This window comes from Telmatherina bonti (assembly GCF_933228915.1).
Source record: "Telmatherina bonti genome assembly, chromosome: 15".
In the NCBI taxonomy this organism is placed as follows: domain Eukaryota; kingdom Metazoa; phylum Chordata; class Actinopteri; order Atheriniformes; family Telmatherinidae; genus Telmatherina; species Telmatherina bonti.
In genome coordinates, this window is record NC_136613.1 from 40,282,558 (window position 1) to 40,300,633 (window position 18,076).

Consider the following 18,076-nt stretch of genomic DNA (forward strand, 5'->3'; position numbering starts at 1 on the left):
TAAGGAGGTGTTTAGTTTTCTTTCCTGGATCTGTTCCAATCATACATCTACATTCCTGTGCTGCCTTAGGCCTTGGTAACCATGGAAACCAGTGTGTCACAGACTGCATGAATAATATTTCATTCATCTTTTCTGTGGCACCTCTTTTTTTGAAGCCCCGATCATCTCAGAATAATCCCACATGGAGGTTTTATATCTGGTTTATTCATCTCTTCGGACAAAAACTGGTTTTCTTCCACTGACCTGACTGTTAGTGTCTTTTTCCATTCAGCAGCTCTTAGCTTGCACTCTCACTCACTGTTTCATCATCTGTTTTACACATGGCAAAGAACTGGGTTGGACTGTAAGGTCAGGAAACACCTTGAAAGTAATTCAGGTAAACAGAACACATTCTGAATCCGCCTTCCACATGTCTCGCAGAGATAATGTGCTGGATAAAAAGCATGGCATCTAAGTTAGTCTTCATTGGCACAGATTCATTCTGGACTGGATAATACATCACAGTAACTAAAATAGGAGCATAAAATAAAAATGAGGCCATGGTGAACATTGTAACTTCTTACAAGCCAGTCTGAGTTACCTGGTGTAAGGAGGATGACGGACATGGTGATGAGGGAGCAGACCACTAGGATGACCAGCAGAGCAATGGCAATCCCCTTCCAGTTCCTCTGAGGAGGACTGACACCACCCAGGTCCTGCAGAGAGGTGGTTAGAAAAACATCAGAGGATGGAGGTGTTGAAGTCTGAGCTGTGGTTTTTATGTTGTATGTAAGATTGGACTACAAATGAAAACAGATAATAATGACATGACTGAAATTCATGGTGCATTTAGGTCAAAGTTTGTGCAGCATGTACCAACTGTAAATACCAACTGTAAGTACCTCTGTAAATCCTGTAGTATCATTAGATGAACATCAGAGTATTTGTGATATAAAAATGGCCTTAATTTTGGGAGGTTTAGGTGTTTTATGTCAATCACTTCGAGACATGATATTTGTTCCTCCTGTTTGTTGCAGATTTCAAAGGTTTCATAGCAGTGTCATGCTACTAAAATTTGATTAATTGAAAGAAGGACATTTTATCTACAAGACAACTCACAAACATAAAAAGCATCACAGCAGGGTGAAAGGAGCATTAAACATCAGTTAATTTAATAAAAAAAAGAAAAAAAAAGAATTCAAATTAAAACAAAAGTAGATCTGTCTATCTGAACATAATCCACCAGTCTGCTCTTCCAGCTCTGTCTCCTGATGTTTCATCATCACATCTGTACATGTGGTCCCTGTCTGAAAAATGTGAACAGAAACTCATGTGTTTTTCTGAAATCATACTTGAACACTTCATCACCATGAATCTTGGTTCTGCTATGATGGTCATATGTAGGTAAATGGGAAGAGGGTGAAAGTAAAACTAAATGGACTTGTACTTCTATAGCACTTTTCTAGTCATGCAGACCACTCAAAGCGCTTTACACTACTTGTCACATTCACCCATTCACACACACATTCAACACACTCATACCCCGATAGGCAAATCGGGGGGCAGCTTGGGGTTCAGTGTCTTGCCCTAGGACACTTCGGCCTGTTAGGGGAAGCCTGGAATCAACCCCCCAACTTTCCAGTTGAAGGACAACTGCTCTTCCTCCTGAGCTACAGCCGCCCAAAGCTAACTGTAGCTCCACCAATCACTTCCCCTTCTCTACTGAAAACACCATTCAGTGCTGCAAGATATAACCACTTCATTGCTTAGGACTCCACAACACTTTACACCTGCGTTCTGCTTCACACACCAGGTCACACTGCAGATCAACAGGGTCATCCATCATACAAACCCAAGATCACATTATGGGAGGAAGAGAGGAATAGAAAGAGACAAGATGACAGAGAACAAGATGAGACGAGTCAATGTCAGAGTGAATTTTACTGACTGGAGAGAACTCAGAGTTGAGGTGGGATGCAAGGACAATGCTGATTCTACAGTTGACGGGAGCATGTCATTGCTTCTCTTTAGTAACAGGTCAGATGAGAGGTGATCCTCTGCATGGTGAAGGATTTGCAGAGAAACACTGCAAAACAAAAGCAAATATTTCTAAATTGACAGGTAAGTGCTAAAAAGCAGAAAATGTCTGCATGGATTGATCTTTTCCTTCAAATAACAAACTGATGTGAAAGCATCCCTCATGCCAGGGCAAGGAATCTGCATGTGGGCAGCTGATGGACATTAAGGCCTGTAGATTAGGAACTGGGGTGTGAGGACTGCGGAGTACACAGTATGTTATGTTATGTATGGTGGAACAGGTAGTCAGGAGGTCTGTGAAGCTCCTCTGTGCATCTCCATTTCTGAATCCTGATATTTAGCAGGTTTCCACATCTGGTGCCTCTGACAAGGTGAATTAAGACTTCCTCCTCTGGTATAATTACTTTTCTGGCCTTAGTTACAGACTGTTACTGAAGTACAACCTCAGAAAAGCTGCTTTTACATTAATTTCCCTTATCATCTCTTGGAACATACCACAGGCTGTTTTTGTCAGCATAAGCAGCCTCATGCCGACACAATACTCATGACACTAATCTGTTATGAGGACTTGGCTCATGTCATAAATATGACACAAAGCTGATGTGTCCTTGAAACTGAGCATGACCCTAAACTCTTCTGCCACTACCCAGGACATTCCCTCTTCCCCTCTTTGTAACTCAATTTATCTTCTATTCATTAATCTAATAATCAGTGTGTTTAACCCAGTGCTTCTCGGTGATGGTGGTCCCACCCACCTGGGGGTGTTCAGAGACTGTGAAATATTGTGAGAGCCTGTTGACTAAGGGGGGCGTTGAAGTGTTCTCATTGGGCATTGGAAATCAGTTGTTCACTGATAATGATCAGTCCATATAGGTCAATGGTCGGCAGCTGGACAATAATATCTGTCTCACTACAAACTTATTTGCAAGAATTAGTTGTCAATGTCAATTTGTCAATAGCAACACGGTGGCCTGGTGGTTAGCACTGTGACCTCACAGCAAGATCCTCAGCTAGGGGCTCAAACAGTGGCCTTTCCGTGTGGAGTTTGCGTGTTCTCCCCATATCTGTGTGGGTTCTCCGGCTTCCTCCCACCATCCAAAGACATGCAATGGTCTGGCGACCTGCCCTGGTGATCTGTCCCCCGTGACCCTCAAACTAAGCGACTGAATGAATGAATATTTGTCAATGTACAGACACGGTTATAGTGCTGTGTTAAAATATACACATGGTCTCTTTTAAAATGGTCAAGCTAGAGAGAGGAGAGAGAGTCAAGGATATGTCAGAGTGTCCATCTGTGTTCATATACCAGCTCTGAAGGAGCTCTGGGATTTTGCAGAGTTATGCGAGAGCTTGGAAGGTAGATGAAGGCGGGGTCTTGTACGAAATGTGTTGTTTGTTGGCTGCTCTGTTGTCAATAAATGGTTTTCTTTCAACAACGGCTCATCATTTGACAGAGACTGGGGCGTACAGCATGTCAGCTGAGTCAGCAGCAGAGGAATTAGCTGTGAGAAACTTCCTGTTTAGCAGTGAATGTTTCGCTACAACAAAGAAAGTTTATCAGCCTCTCCCTTCTCTCTCAAATGTATACAAACACACACACACACACTCACTTAGACATACATCCACACAACATCCATTCCCAACACTTGTCTTAAACATCACGCATACACCTACCTAGTCATATATTGCTGAGCACAGAAACACCATCACAGGAGCTTCTGCACCAGGAGTCGACCAGACCGCAGCATCTGGGGCACCATCACGAGACCAAAGACATGAAAGGTGACCCCGCAGCCATGGCGGGTATGACACCCAGTGCAGAGGGCCCCCTCTGAGGAAAATAATAAAACAATAAAGATTTTTAAGAAAAAGCAATACAATCAGTCATAAAATATCACTCATATTGAAAAAGAATAAAATGTCTGAAAGGAATTGGGTAAAAATGAATTAATGGAATATCCACACTAACATAATAAATATTAAATGAAAGCCCAATTAAAAAAAAAAGAGTTTTAAAATTGCTTTGAAAAACATGAATGTTCTCTGAAGCCCTGAGGTCCTCTGGCAGGCTGTTCCAGAGATGGGGGCCATCATATTGGAAAGATGCCTCCACATGGGTACGGGTCCTGACGTTAGGAATGACTAGAAGACGAGCACCAGAGAGTTTCAGGGTCCGCCAGGGCACATAGAGTAAAAGTAGATCAGAAAGAGGGTTAACCCTAAGCCTAACCCTAAGAAGGCCCAAAACTGTTAAGACATTTAGAAACTAGTAAAAGGAACTTAAAATCAACTATGAAACACACAGGAAACCGATGCAATGACCTGAAAAAAGGTGTAATGTGGACCCACCCCCTGGTCTTCATCAGGACACGTGCAGCAGAATTTTGTAATAATTGAAGAGCCAAAATCCTCTTTTTAGGAAGACCAGAAATCAGGACATTACAGTAGTCTATGCAATAAGTGAAAACAGCATTAGCATCTCTGTGTTACCCTGAGAGAGAATAGGACGGACTCTAGTGATATTTGAGATGATAAAAACCAATTCTTGTTTTGTTCTTAATATGTGGGACAAAGCTAAGGTCAGAGTCAAGTTTTTCACCTGCAGATATAGATGCAAGGACAATGCCTGTGCTTTTAAAACGTATTTCTCTCTCAGGACCGGTAAGTAAAACTTCAGTTTTGTCCTGCTTAAGCTGTAAAAGGTCTTCCAGGATGCAGCTAAAAAGGGCATCCATTGGTCTAGTGTCATCAGGACACATGGAGACATAAAGCTGTGTGTCATCTGCTTAACAGTGATTCCATGTCTCCTGATGACACCACCAAATGGGAGCACTTGCAGACTGAATAGAACAGGGCCTAGAACTGATCCCTGAGGAACACCACATGTAATTTCATCTATCTTCGAAGAGCATGTAACCAGACCTACCAGGAATTTTCTGTTTGCAAGTTAGGATGTGAACTATCTGTAAACAGCACCAGAGAGACCAACCAAGTGTTTAAGTCTTTTCAAAAGGATAGTGCAGCGTTTGACACAGTCCATCGCACTAAGATCCAGCAGTACCAAGACTGTTAGTTTCTGTGAATCTTAATTACACCTAATATCATTCAAGATAAGGGCCGTCTCTGTGTTGTGGTTTGTTCTAAATCCAAACTGAAACTTCTCTACAACATTATAGCTATCAAAGAAATGATCAAGTTGGATAGGAACAAGTTTTTCGAGAATTTTGCTTAAGAACGGCCGGTTGGATACAGGTCTGTAATTGTTCAAATTGTTAACATCCAGCTTGCTCTTCTTCATGTGGGGCCTCAGCATCACTGTTTAGAGGGCAGCAGGAAAGACTAGGGTCTGGAGAGAGAAGTTCATCATGTTCAAGAGCTCCTCTCTGAAAGATCCACATGATGTTTTAAAAGTGCAGGTGGAATGGAATCTAAAATACATGTGGTGGGTCTCACTGTAGAGACAACTTTGTCCAGCATCTCAGCATTGACCAGAACAAAACTGTCCAGTGTTTCCTCAGGTAAAAACACTCATAAAATGGCATAAAATCAGTGTTATTGGAGGATAAAACGTTGCATCTGATAGTGTTTATTTTACTTGTGAAGTGGTCAGCAAACTTCTCACAGAATGGATCTGATGGAGTTATTTAAAGTATGCTGGAATTGGGATTAAATAAGTGGTCGATGGTGGAAAAGATCATTTTGTAAATGTGCTTATTATTATTGATTAATTTGGTAAAAGAAAAATTTCTTTCCTTTTTCACAGCATTGATTTATATTTTCAGCTGGTCGCAAAGATTCTGGTGGATAATTATTTTATTTTCCCTCCATCATCAATCTGTTTCATTTTCTTGACAGATTTCTGATTTTCTGGCTTCTCCAGCGGGAGGAAGTTTAGTTTGTACCTTTTTTGCTGTAAGTGGGGCAACCGAATCAAGGTAACACTGAAGTCTACTGTTAAAAGTGTCAACAATAAGATCACAAGGGGCAGGTGACATGACTGGAGGACATTTATCTAAAATAGTAAGAATATTAGTGGCAGCTTTGGGGTTTAGATAGTGCGTCCTCACAGTTCGTACCTGTTTGGGTTTGGGTCATCATTCATTGATTGGATTAAAATACTATACAGCAACCCAAATGCATGTCTAAGACAATGATCAAATTTCTCCAAGCTTCTGCTTAGAGAGGGGCACCAGACTGGGCTGCCCACTTTCTCCATCACTCTTTGCCATTTTTATCAAACCCCTGGCACCTGCCATAAGACAGAATAAAGAAATCAAAGGAATTTGTGCTAAAAAATATAAAACATAAAATAAGTCTTTATGTTGATGACATTTTACTTTTCCTTCACAACTCACAAACATCTCTTTTTCAGACAATCACACTCATTAATAAATTTTCATTAATATCAGACTATTAACTGGTCAGAGGGGTTACTGCCCCTCGATTTTAATTACAAATAACAAAAACTTCACAATCATTAGTGGGGAGGGAGTAAGGGGAGATGGGGTTCTCTCATAGGGGGGTGGGGTTGTCAGGCGGGGTTGGAGGTTGGGGCACATATAGGGGGATTGTGTATGAACGGAGACAGAAAGGTGAATTGGTGTATGTATGTGTAGGGAGAGGTGGGAGACTGGATGTGGGATGCTGTGTGTGTGCAGATAAAGAAGGGAGTGTGTGAATTAGGGGTGAGTAGGGGGGGTGTGTGTCGAGGTGTGTAGAGAGGGAGCTCTTGAGGGGAGTTGCGTTATGGGGTGTGTATGTGTGTATGGGGGAGTATGTGAGCGGGGCAGCGAGGTAGGAGGTTTGAGCTGGAGCGTGTGTAATGGACGGGGCGGGTAGGGTGTGTAGGGAGGGAGTATGTGCATGTGATTGAGTGAGTGGGAGAGCGTGTGCGTGTATATGCATTGGAATGTGGTGTGTGTGTGTGTGTGTGTGGGGGGGGGGGGGGGGGGGGGGCTTGTATCCGGGGAGCGCAGCTGGTGGCACCTGCTGGGGCCTGATCCCCCTGAGTGCGGGGGACTCCGGCTGGGGCTCCCCTCCGCCCCCTCGTTGGTGGGGGCATTGAATGGGTCGGTTGGGGCCTCTGCTTGGTGGTGGTTGCCAGCTACCTGGGTCTAGAGGTCCTCCTGGCCTGCCTCTTGACGTTGTGTGGGCGGGGCCACATTGGCATGACCTCTCTTCTCTGAACACGTTCCACTCTGTATGTTCTGCATGTGACACAGTCACTGAGTCGTCTGCAGGATTATTCACTAACAGCAGCTGGTTTTCTTTGTCTCTCATTTATATTTAACCCGATAGTTTTTGGTGCTTCTGACAGTTGACTAGTCCTCCTCAGGGGAATATGAATCTAAGATTGGCCTGTTTGTGTCTATGTGTGTGTATGTGCATGTACATGTGTTTATATAGGCGAATGCGTATGGGTGTATATGCATATGTATATGCATATGTCTGTTTTTCCCTTTCTTTCTCTCTCTTTTTTCCCCTATTTCTATGAGGTGTTTTCTTTCTCTTTCCCTTCATCTTTCTGTCTCTCTTCTATCCTCTCCACTCTGGTCCAGCAGTAGAAACTCTGTATTACATATATGCAAAATAAATAGAGAATTGAAATAAGAATCCAGAAAATCAAGAGAATCATCATGCTCATCATGCTCCCCCTTGGCAAAGTAAATTTGCTCAGCAGAACACAGCATCCAGACCATCATTTTGCTTGCTTTAATGCTGTTCAAAACACACACAAAAACCCACAGCAGTGGTTGGAAAGAGCCAGGTCTACAACAGAGGTCACACACCTGTGTGACCATAACAGAATCTTCCCCAAGGTAATTTGATGTCTTGCCTCGCTAAGCAGTGGTGGTGTGGAAGATCACAAAAAAGCGAGATGAGAGCAAGTTGAGTCAAGCACATTATTTGTTCCATCAGTCAAAAGGGACAAAAAAAAACGGAAGAGCACAGTCTTGGAAGGATAACAGAAACTTCTGAAGTTATACTTCAGTCCTGTTACTATCCAATTCATTGTAGTCTAGTTGAAACAAATCATTTACATGATCCACTAGGGTCGCCACTAGTACGGGACGCACTATGTGGGAGTGCATCAGGACCAGGATCAGGATGAAAAACTTCCATCAGGACCAGGATCAGGAAGGTAAACCTAAATCAGGACCAGGACCAGGAAGAAAACCTCCATCAGGACCAGGATCTGAAAGGTAAACCTCCATCAGGACCAGGATCAGGATGAAAAACTTCCATCAGGACCAGGACCAGGAAGGTAAACCTAAATCAGGACCAGGATCAGGAAGAAAACCTCCATCAGAACCAGGATCAGAAAGGTAAACCTAAATCAGGACCAGGATCAGAAAGGTAAACCTCCATCAGGACCAGGATCAGGATGAAAAACTTCCATCAGGACCAGGATCAGGAAGGTAAACCTAAATCAGGACCAGGATCAGGAAGAAAACCTCCATCAGAACCAGGATCAGAAAGGTAAACCTAAATCAGGACCAGGATCAGAAAGGTAAACCTCCATCAGGACCAGGATCAGGAAGGTTAAACCTCCATCAGGACCAGGATCAGGAAGGTTAAACCTCCACCAGGACCAGGATCAGAAAGGTAAACCTCTATCAGGACCAGGATCAGGAAGGTTAAACCTCCACCAGGACCAGGATCAGAAAGGTAAACCTCTATCAGGACCAGGATCAGGAAGGTTAAACCTCCACCAGGATCAGGATCAGAAAGGTAAACCTCTATCAGGACCAGGATCAGGAAGGTTAAACCTCCATCAGAACCAGGATCAGAAAGGTAAACCTAAATCAGGACCAGGATCAGAAAGGTAAACCTCCATCAGGACCAGGATCAGAAAGGTAAACCTCCATCAGGACCAGGATCAGGAAGGTAAACCTAAATCAGGACCAGGACCAGGAAGAAAACCTCCATCAGGACCAGGATCAGGAAGGTTAAACCTCCATCAGGACCAGGATCAGAAAGGTAAACCTAAATCAGGACCAGGACCATGAAGGTAAAACCCTATCAGGACCAGGATCAGGAAGGTAAACCTCCATCAGGACCAGGATCAGGAAGGTAAACCTCCATTAGGACCAGGATCAGGAAGGTAAACCTCCATTAGGACCAGGATCAGGAAGGTAAACCTCCATTAGGACCAGGATCAGAAAGGTAAATCTCCATCAGGACCAGGACCAGGAATGACAACGTCCACGAAGACAAGAACCAGGAAGAAAGTTGCCATGTTCTATCAGCAAGTCTCCAAGCAGACCTGCTGGAGGTCTGCAAGAGGTCTCATCTACACTCTCAAAAATAGAGGTACAAGATAGGGACATTTCTGTACCTATTGGTACATTTTAAAGAAATGTTCTCTCAAAAGTACAATTCTGGTCTTTAAGAGACCAGAAGCACCTTCAGAGTATGAAAAAGGGTTCGAAGTGACATAAAGTACAAATTTGTACCATTTTAACCATAAGGGTACCTGCAGCATTGAAAAGTGTTTGTCGTGACATAAACTATTGTTAGCAGCAGTGCTTTAAGTGGGCCGGCACGCAGCGGTACACAGTACCGGCACTTTTAAATTCTATCCTTTTGCGTACTGGGACTATTTTTTACAGCGAATGGTGCATACTGGGACTTTTACCAGCTTTTCTTCAGCAATCAGTATACCCCCCTATGACTTGACCACATATTACAATTGATATTTGATGATTTTATTTTTAAAAAATTTAAAAAGTCGCCTCAAAAGAAATGTATTGTTAAGACCAGTTTAGACGCACAGCACTTGCTGTAGCCCACAACGTCAGTATTTTGAGTCTTTTGAAGAGTACTTCTAGATTAAAGATAAGATAGTATTGCTAAGTGGCATGGACCAGGTCTAATGCTGTGAAAAACATAAAAAACATGACTTGATAAGGTAAAGTTGAACTTGATAAGGTACAAAAATAGACCAGAACTGAAGGGTACTGAAATGTCTCTCAAAAGAGTACAACCCCAGCGACAAGTATTTGTACCTTTTTACACTCAAAAAAGACAAACAGCCTGTTTGTCCAAGTTACTAATCTCTAACATGTAGTTTCTACATAAAAAAAATATGATTTAAGATTTACATAATTAGTTTGAATACATCTTACTTAAAACTTTACAAGAATATATTTACTTAATTGATGTATGTTGAACTAACTTGAAGGAATCAAGTTCAAATACAGACGTGGATAATCTTGGAAACTATCGCGAGATCAGATTACAACTTCAGGGAAGGAGAGCTGACGGCGCGTGCGTTGCTGCCATTTCCTTCAGACAAACCTGAGGAGCACTTGTAAGGGTTAAGGTGAGCTTACTCTTATGTAATTTAAAAAGTGTTACCATGCTTGAACGTGCCTTACTATACATACATGTGCATCTGAATTTAAGTATTTGGTAAATGAATTTATGACTTTACAATGAGGGGGGGAAGCTAGCCGTTGGTCACCGTGATGCTAACGACAAAATGTAACGGGCGGCGCAACAGTTAGCTTAATTAGTTCAACATGTTAGTGCAATTTATGTTAGATGATCGTGGTTTCGTAAGTTTACCATGTTGTTGACATTTTTAGACGTATTTTTAATCTTTTAAGACGAAAATGGAGAGATACAGTTTACACGGTTTTCGATGTAACGCAGTGAAACACTGAAAAGGCAGGTGAAACCCCTCGCAACCACCGGGACACGCGGAGTTATTTGCTGCACCTGTCGCTTCATCTTAGCTTAATATTTTATGGCTATAATCCAGCTGCTATCTTCGACTCTCTGGAAACATCAGGTTGATGCGACACATTTTCAGATGCACGCTCGCTGTCTACTTGTGGGGTGGTGTTATGTGTTTGTGGGTCAAGGCGCATTAACGCTGTTTGTAACACAATTGTTAAACACGCGACTACGTAGGGATAGAAATGTCACACAGTCATGTAAATAAAATAGATCGCTTCAAACTGTGCAGTTATTTAAAGACAAGGGGCATACACATAAATACATCTCTGCAAACAAAGGGGACCGCACCCCAACTAGTGTCAGGGTCTTCAGTCACGAGAAATAGATAAGAATGTCTGCGTTTTCAGGGTGGTGAAGACAGAAACATTTGCTTTATGGCAATGGAAGCTTGTGTTGTTCAGCTGCCTGCTCATGCAGCAGCATGTACAACCAAGCAAGCAGAATTTTGTGTTCGACTTATTTCTGAGGCACAATATAGCTTAATATGAATAATGTTTGGATGATGATGATGATATTTGGAGGAAGGTTTATTACTGAATTACTGTCCACCATATCCAGCAGGTGAATCAGCTGAGACTTTGGAACAGATAAGACTCAATCTGCTGTCTGAAGTAAACATCCGAAATAATGAAAACAAAGTAGCTGCCATGATGGACAAGACTTTTGCACTGAGACGTCATGAGGTGGTCCAAGATGCACCCATGGTAGCGGGTTTCAAAGCAAGGTGGCCAGGTCTCTTCAGTGTGAGGGAGGCAAGTAAATATAATGTAAACACAATGTTGGACTGTTTCTCAAAATGCATGACCATCATTATTCTTTTTTTCTGTTTAATTTCAGGTGAATTCAGAATTCAAGAGAATAACCACAGTTGAACTGCAGTCCAAGTTCTACTCACAACTAGATGCACACTCGGAAAACTTGATGAAGGTGTTTGCCAGAAAAAGAGGAGTCCTTGGGAAGAAGATAAAGGGAATGATGGTTCCAATGACTCAAGTAAGATAACATGCCGGGAAACTTAAGTTTTGATGTCCAGAATTTCATAACGATAATGTGACTAAGTATCAGAGATATGTAAGCAAAGAAGACACCTCAATTATTACTAATTGAAACTCCCCAACTTGTCATTTTTTTCATGTTGATAACTCAGTTGCACATAAATGTCTGCACTTCTTGTCATTTTAGACCAAAAAAGAATTATTGAACATAGAATTACAACAAAACAGGTACCAAGTTCTACAGTTAATATTTATGAAACCTAAAATTGGAGTGAAAAATAATTTGTCTGACCTAATTATTTTTTGCATTACATTAAACATTTTATTCACCGATATTCTGCATGCATATATATTAAGGCTCTGTGTGGCTGATCTTTGTACCAAACCACATAAATCTTCAAGAGCTGTATGTTAGACAACTTGATGTTTTTTTTAGTGCATTGTTATCACTACTTGAACAGTACATGGGATGTGTTTTCCAGACACACTTGGTTGCAGTTTTTTGTGTATCATTATTGCCAGCTTTCTTCAAATGTAGGATTTAGGTGTTGGATAATTTGGATAAATGGTTTCATTGACAGTTAATTTATTCCAGAAATTCCTGACTAAAATGTCATTAGGTTTGACCAAATCTAAGCTAAATTAGTTAACAGTTGGCTAAAGAGGGATCATTATTTTTTCTTTTTACATTGATGGGTAGGAGTAGTAAAACAGGTCATATTATAACCTAATAATACAACCTGTATTTTTAGAAAAGTATATTAATTCATATGGACATTACTTTGAATTACCTACACCGATATTTTTATAACATTACATTTCAAGATACAAGATAAGAACTTGTATTGTAATTGAGCCAGCATCTCAGCACAATGAAATTATCAGGACAGTTAAAGATGTGAAATTATGATAAAAGTAGAAATTACTTTATGTGGCTACTACAGTATAGTGTAAACCTTAAGTAACCTTTTCCAGAACGTGTCATTTAGTGATCATCCATTTTTCTAGCTTACATAATCCTACGCTATTTCTAGGTTAAGATTCATATCTCCTATGGTCAATGAATAACAGACAGGGTGTACCCATAAAAGTTTCAGTCTCATCATAGGGTAACACAGAGGACAGACATCTGCCTAATGAATATCAAGTAAAGATATTCAAATCATATGACTACTTAAAGCCACCCCCTACATTTGCACCTAGGTTAGTTTTAAAGACATTTTCTGTGCCAATTGGTTTTGAACCTAATGGTTTGATCTGTGTGTGAGCATCCTTTTCTATATTTCATTATTAGGTTGACAGCATTGATGTGAGAAGAGAATGCATCCTCAGAGGCTTGACTGTGTATCTGAATGAGGATCAACAAAAATTTATCAAGGACTACAGGGTAAGTTTAACAGTCATCATGTAATATTAATAAAATAATTATACATCATAAAAAATGTGGTCATCCCTCACACATGGAAGGTTGTAAGGGATGAAATTTAAATAGGACAGACGTTTTGGGGTTTTTTCTCTTTTTTGTTAAAACTGTCTCTGTCTCTATAGTACATATGTACTATAGTACATAGTACACTCTATAGTATACTGTGGTGGGTGTGAAGAATTTTCCATGATGAAGACAAATGTGTTCAGATAGCTCCAGTCTGGTTGTCTCCAGGTTATGTCCAATGATATTACCAGCTTTATTGATCATTTTAATGATCCTACTGACATCCCTGGAGTTGTTACTGCTCCCCGTTACACTATAGCATACTTGATGACACTGGCCATCACGCTCTGGAATACCATCTCTCACAGGTTGCTGCAAACATGGAAGGATTGAAGCTTCCTTTTACCAAATTCTTTCACATCTGACCATGAACTATTGTTCAGAAGTACATCCCTCAGCTGTGTAGCAGTTAAAATTCATTCAACTCTTACACAATTTCTCTGGTTCCTTTTGTTCAGGCACTGTGAAGAACACTTAAAATGGAGAACTATATATTATCAAATTTCATGTTTTTGAATTGTTTCAGTTCACATTATTCTAATATACTACTTTGAGCAGCACAAGCTCTTAGATCTATGCCACTAGGTCCAGAAGTGTTGTGCAGCTTTGAACTTCCAGAAGCTTTGAATATGAACCCCTCCCAGACACTTCACTGCTCCAGGTGGAGATTCAGCTTCGCGATTTATATCAACAGCAGCGGCGCCTGGTAAAATGTACAGTTCTAACCTGTGATATCAGTCAGCAGTGACGAGGCATGGCGAGGTGTCGGCTGCCAACGCATGTTAACAGTCTTGTAATCCGTCCCTCATCTGTCTCTCCTGCACACACGCAGAGTCAAAGCACATGTTTTAGGCAGCATTTGACGGCAGGCTCTGTTCCTGCAGCAAACTTTTATTCCAGATTAAACAGACACACCTTTAACAGGCTTTTAACCAAGACATCGGCTAGTTCTTAGATACTTTGGACATGTTTACAAGTCACTCCTTCTTTCTACGGGAATTCTTCTTTTTAATCTTTTATAAGACAGAAATTTGCGACCGTTTGAGAACTGTTTCTCCACACATTGAGCGCGTGCACAAACACGTTGGCACATTTTAAAATACGATACTTTTAAAACATTTTAAATCATTTTCCTCATGCATTAGGTAGTAACAACACATGCAACAGCTTCACAAATATACATTTATTGGTTTACTTTGGTTGAGTTTCTAGTATTTGTTTTACAAATTATAATAATTTTTTTAAAAAATCGTTAGAGTACTAGATAACTCAAACAAATAATCGACAGAGTACCCGATTACAAAAGTACTCGATAGTTGCAGCTCTAGTTCACTACCATCTGAGTCTTCGTCATTCATTTGTTAGAGCATAGCAAAGCGTTTTTTGTAAAGCCCAGTTGCCTAGCAACGCTGATTCTGTGGCTAGTCTCATCATTTTACATTTTCTATGGGGTCAAAATGACTCCCTCTTCAATCTACAAGTTACCTTTTCTTAATGTAATTTTTGGTGTAGAGTCAGTGCAAAATTGATTTAATTTTTTTTTCCTTTTTTTTTTTTTTTTTTTTCCTTTAAAAGAAAAGCTATTTGTAAAACCTTAAACATTTACTTTTTTTAATTGTTCTCTTACAGAGCGACGATCAGTCCATTGAAAGAGACATGGCAGAAACGGTGTTTGGGATCTATGTGGTTCATCCAGAGGGTGCAGAAGCTGATGACTGCACTGAGGATATCGGGATAATTTTGGAGGGGGTGGAGGTACTAAGTGGTTTGCCAAGTGTCCCATTTGCAATGGCAATGTTTCTTGGACTTGTATATGCTCTGAACATCAGCTACCCTCCTGAGTTAAAGTATACATTTGAAGCAGTGCAGAAATCATAATGGAGATGGATGGAAACAGGTTGTCGGCCAAGGTACAAACTCAAAACGCTGCTGGCACGTCAATGAACATGAAAGAAAGCCCATGTTGATTTTACTGGCTGCCCATCTAACTGTTCTTTATAAATGTATAAAGTTAAGAATAATGAAAGAAGTTTTAATGTTGCCAAATCTGACTTTGGAAGAAGTAGTCTCAACAGTTTACTGCTATGTATATTACATCATACATTTGTTAACTTTAACTCAGTTTTGTAACATAGCAGCCCAAAGACTACTAAAGTGTGGCCTTTAAAAGAAACATGAACAGCAGTGTGAAAAACTCATGACTTGACTTTGTCTTTGGAAGCACTTTTTCTTTTATTTTTTTCAAGTACTTCCTGACTTAAAATATACATTTGAAGCTGGGGAGATACAGCAAAAGTTATTTTATATTTTATTTTTGGAGATAGAAACAGATTATCAGCAAAAGTACAAGCTCAAAATGTTGCTTGCAGAAAAATTACAAAAAAAAGGAAGCATATTTCCAAGACTTCCTAATTGTTTTTGTTTTATGTTAAATTTTAAAAGTAGCAAAGTTTGGCTTTGGGAGAAGTATTCTCAAGTTTACTTGGGATTTCATGAAAAAAATTTAACTTTATTGCACTTACTTTATTATACAAGCCAAAAGCACTTTATTTTGCATTGTAATACATACCATGACAGCAATGTGAAATAATGAAAACTGTCAATATCCTTGTTTTTTTTTTTTCATTTTGTAGATTGTACTGAGCTGCTGCAAGGAAAATTACTTATGTTGTTTTTTTTTTCCTTGTCTTAAAACTTAAGACCATGTTCTGTGTCATTACTGTAGCCACTGTGTTAATGTGCTTGAATGTAGCCTGTCCGGAAAACTTCCTTCCATTAAGAGCATTATTTGTGTTGTTTGTGAAATAAGCACTAAAAACTTGTTTGCATTTAAGAAACTGAAAATGATGTCCTGCTGTTTACTTTTAAATGTTTTATTATGCATTTATTCAGATTTTGTACGCCAGTGTCAACATGTTAAAAGTAAATCCTCTGGTGAAAAAACTTTGGTTGAGACAAATGAAAACTTTATTTCTACTTTGACACCACAAAATTTTTTATTTGGATGAACTAGAAGAAGTCATGGAAATAATTTCCACATAATTAATTTATTTGTTGTCAACATTAAGGATTTTAGTTATTTTAACCAAATATCCTTGGTTTGGGTCATCTAAATATATCAGGGTTAGTCAAACATATGTTCTATGGTTCAGTGTGAACCTATTAAAAGATGTCTTTTCAACAGTTTTTATATTAGCTTAGGTTACACAATATCCTTAAGTAAATTTTACCCATGAAAATTAGGTTGAATTAATCTAAAGTGATAGTTTAAAACAAACTTATATAAAAGAAGTTAAAGAGACACAGTTAAACTGGGTTAAACTGGAAAGAATAAATTAAGTTGAACAAACTGAAATAAATTAGGTTGACCCAAATAAAGTATATTGGATTAAAAGAACAACTTTTTTTTATGTTGAAAAAGATTAATTTAATGGTGTGGAAATCATTTCCATGATTTTTTTAAGTTCATTTAACAAATCATTTCTTTGAGTGTAGGTACAAGCTGGTACCTCTATTTTTGAGTGTGTAAGGAACATTTTTAGATTTATATTGTTTCTTGTCTTCAGTTTTTCTGTTCGTCTTCCAAGAGAGATGATATGATACTCCTCACACACACAAACGTATTTGATGCAGTTTCTCAGCAGCTTTGCATGAGGGACTCCTCTCTCCTGCACATGCACGTGTTCGGTATGAAAGGCAGCTACTGTCGGAGCAATCCAGGTATTTATAGAGCTATGAGCTTATTCCAGCCTCTGCTCTGACCTTGGTGTTGATGTGACAAATGGGATGAAGCTCAGCCTCCTGAACAATGACAGAGAGATAAAGCTCCAGCTGCACAGGCTTATTTTGTTGATGTTTCTGCATTCAGTCATTGACGGACACACCTAAGCCAGTTTGGGTCTTTATCAGCAATATGAAATGGTGAACTTATCATCTTTATCTATGCAGTATTACGCTGTTGGTTTTCGAAAGGATGCAACCACCTCTGGTCTCACTCTGCAACATCACCATCTCATATTAGTTTATTAAATAACAGCAAGTTCACATCAATTCTTGCTAATTTTGTTATTCCTGACAGGCAGACACAAAAAAATTAGCAAATTATCTTGTGAATGGATTTCACTGCTTCGTTTATCTCTTCATATGAACACCTCACTCTGGATTATCCTTTGTTTGTTTATCTTCCTCTGCTTAGAGCAGCACATTGAGCTAAAATGTGAGCTGTTCATATGTTTAATAGGTCTGCTGTTTAATACCTAGAATATATACAACAAAGTATTGCTTTATTACTGTCACTGGTTTATTTTTATACATTGAGGTGTCAAGTCAAAAGGAATATTTATTCTCTGTACTGTAAACTATTAGTCCTAAGTTTAGGACATGTTCCCATTGGATTTAATGGGTAAGTGTCCCAAGATGTACGATCACTGGCGTGTGGATAAATATGATTCCATCTATCCATTTATCCATCCATCCATCATCCATCCATCCATCCATCCATCCATCCATTTATCCTTTAATCCATCCATCCATCCATCCATCCATCACTTTACTGACCATCATAAAAAGATGGATGCTATGAAAATGAGTAAACTTGTCTGTGTTCTCTCTTTCAACTTATCTATTGTTTGTCTTACATAGAAACAAATACAGATGGAAATATTGGCATTTTTCCGTTCTTTCAGCTAATGTGACCATCGTTGAGAAAGGCCTTACAATCAAATCTCCTCAATAAAACTTGTAGATTTCCGTCACTAACTGGTTGTTAAACTTGAAACAAGCTAAAATCTAAGCCTTTCTGACAGCTTCTTTATTCATCTCTGGGGGA

At 39.7% G+C, this 18,076-nt stretch overlaps 1 protein-coding gene across 1 annotated transcript in view; it reads right to left on the reverse strand.

Annotated features, from left to right (window-relative positions):
- The window catches only part of LOC306766203 (inactive dipeptidyl peptidase 10-like), a gene marked incomplete at both ends in the record, with an annotated part of 307,548 nt that overhangs the window by 272,978 nt on the left and 16,494 nt on the right, over positions 1–18,076 (reverse strand). The window contains one exon of the mRNA XM_079253836.1: positions 581–695. Coding sequence (XP_079109962.1) covers positions 581–695 — 115 coding nt within the window. The remainder of the gene's footprint in view (positions 1–580; positions 696–18,076) is intronic.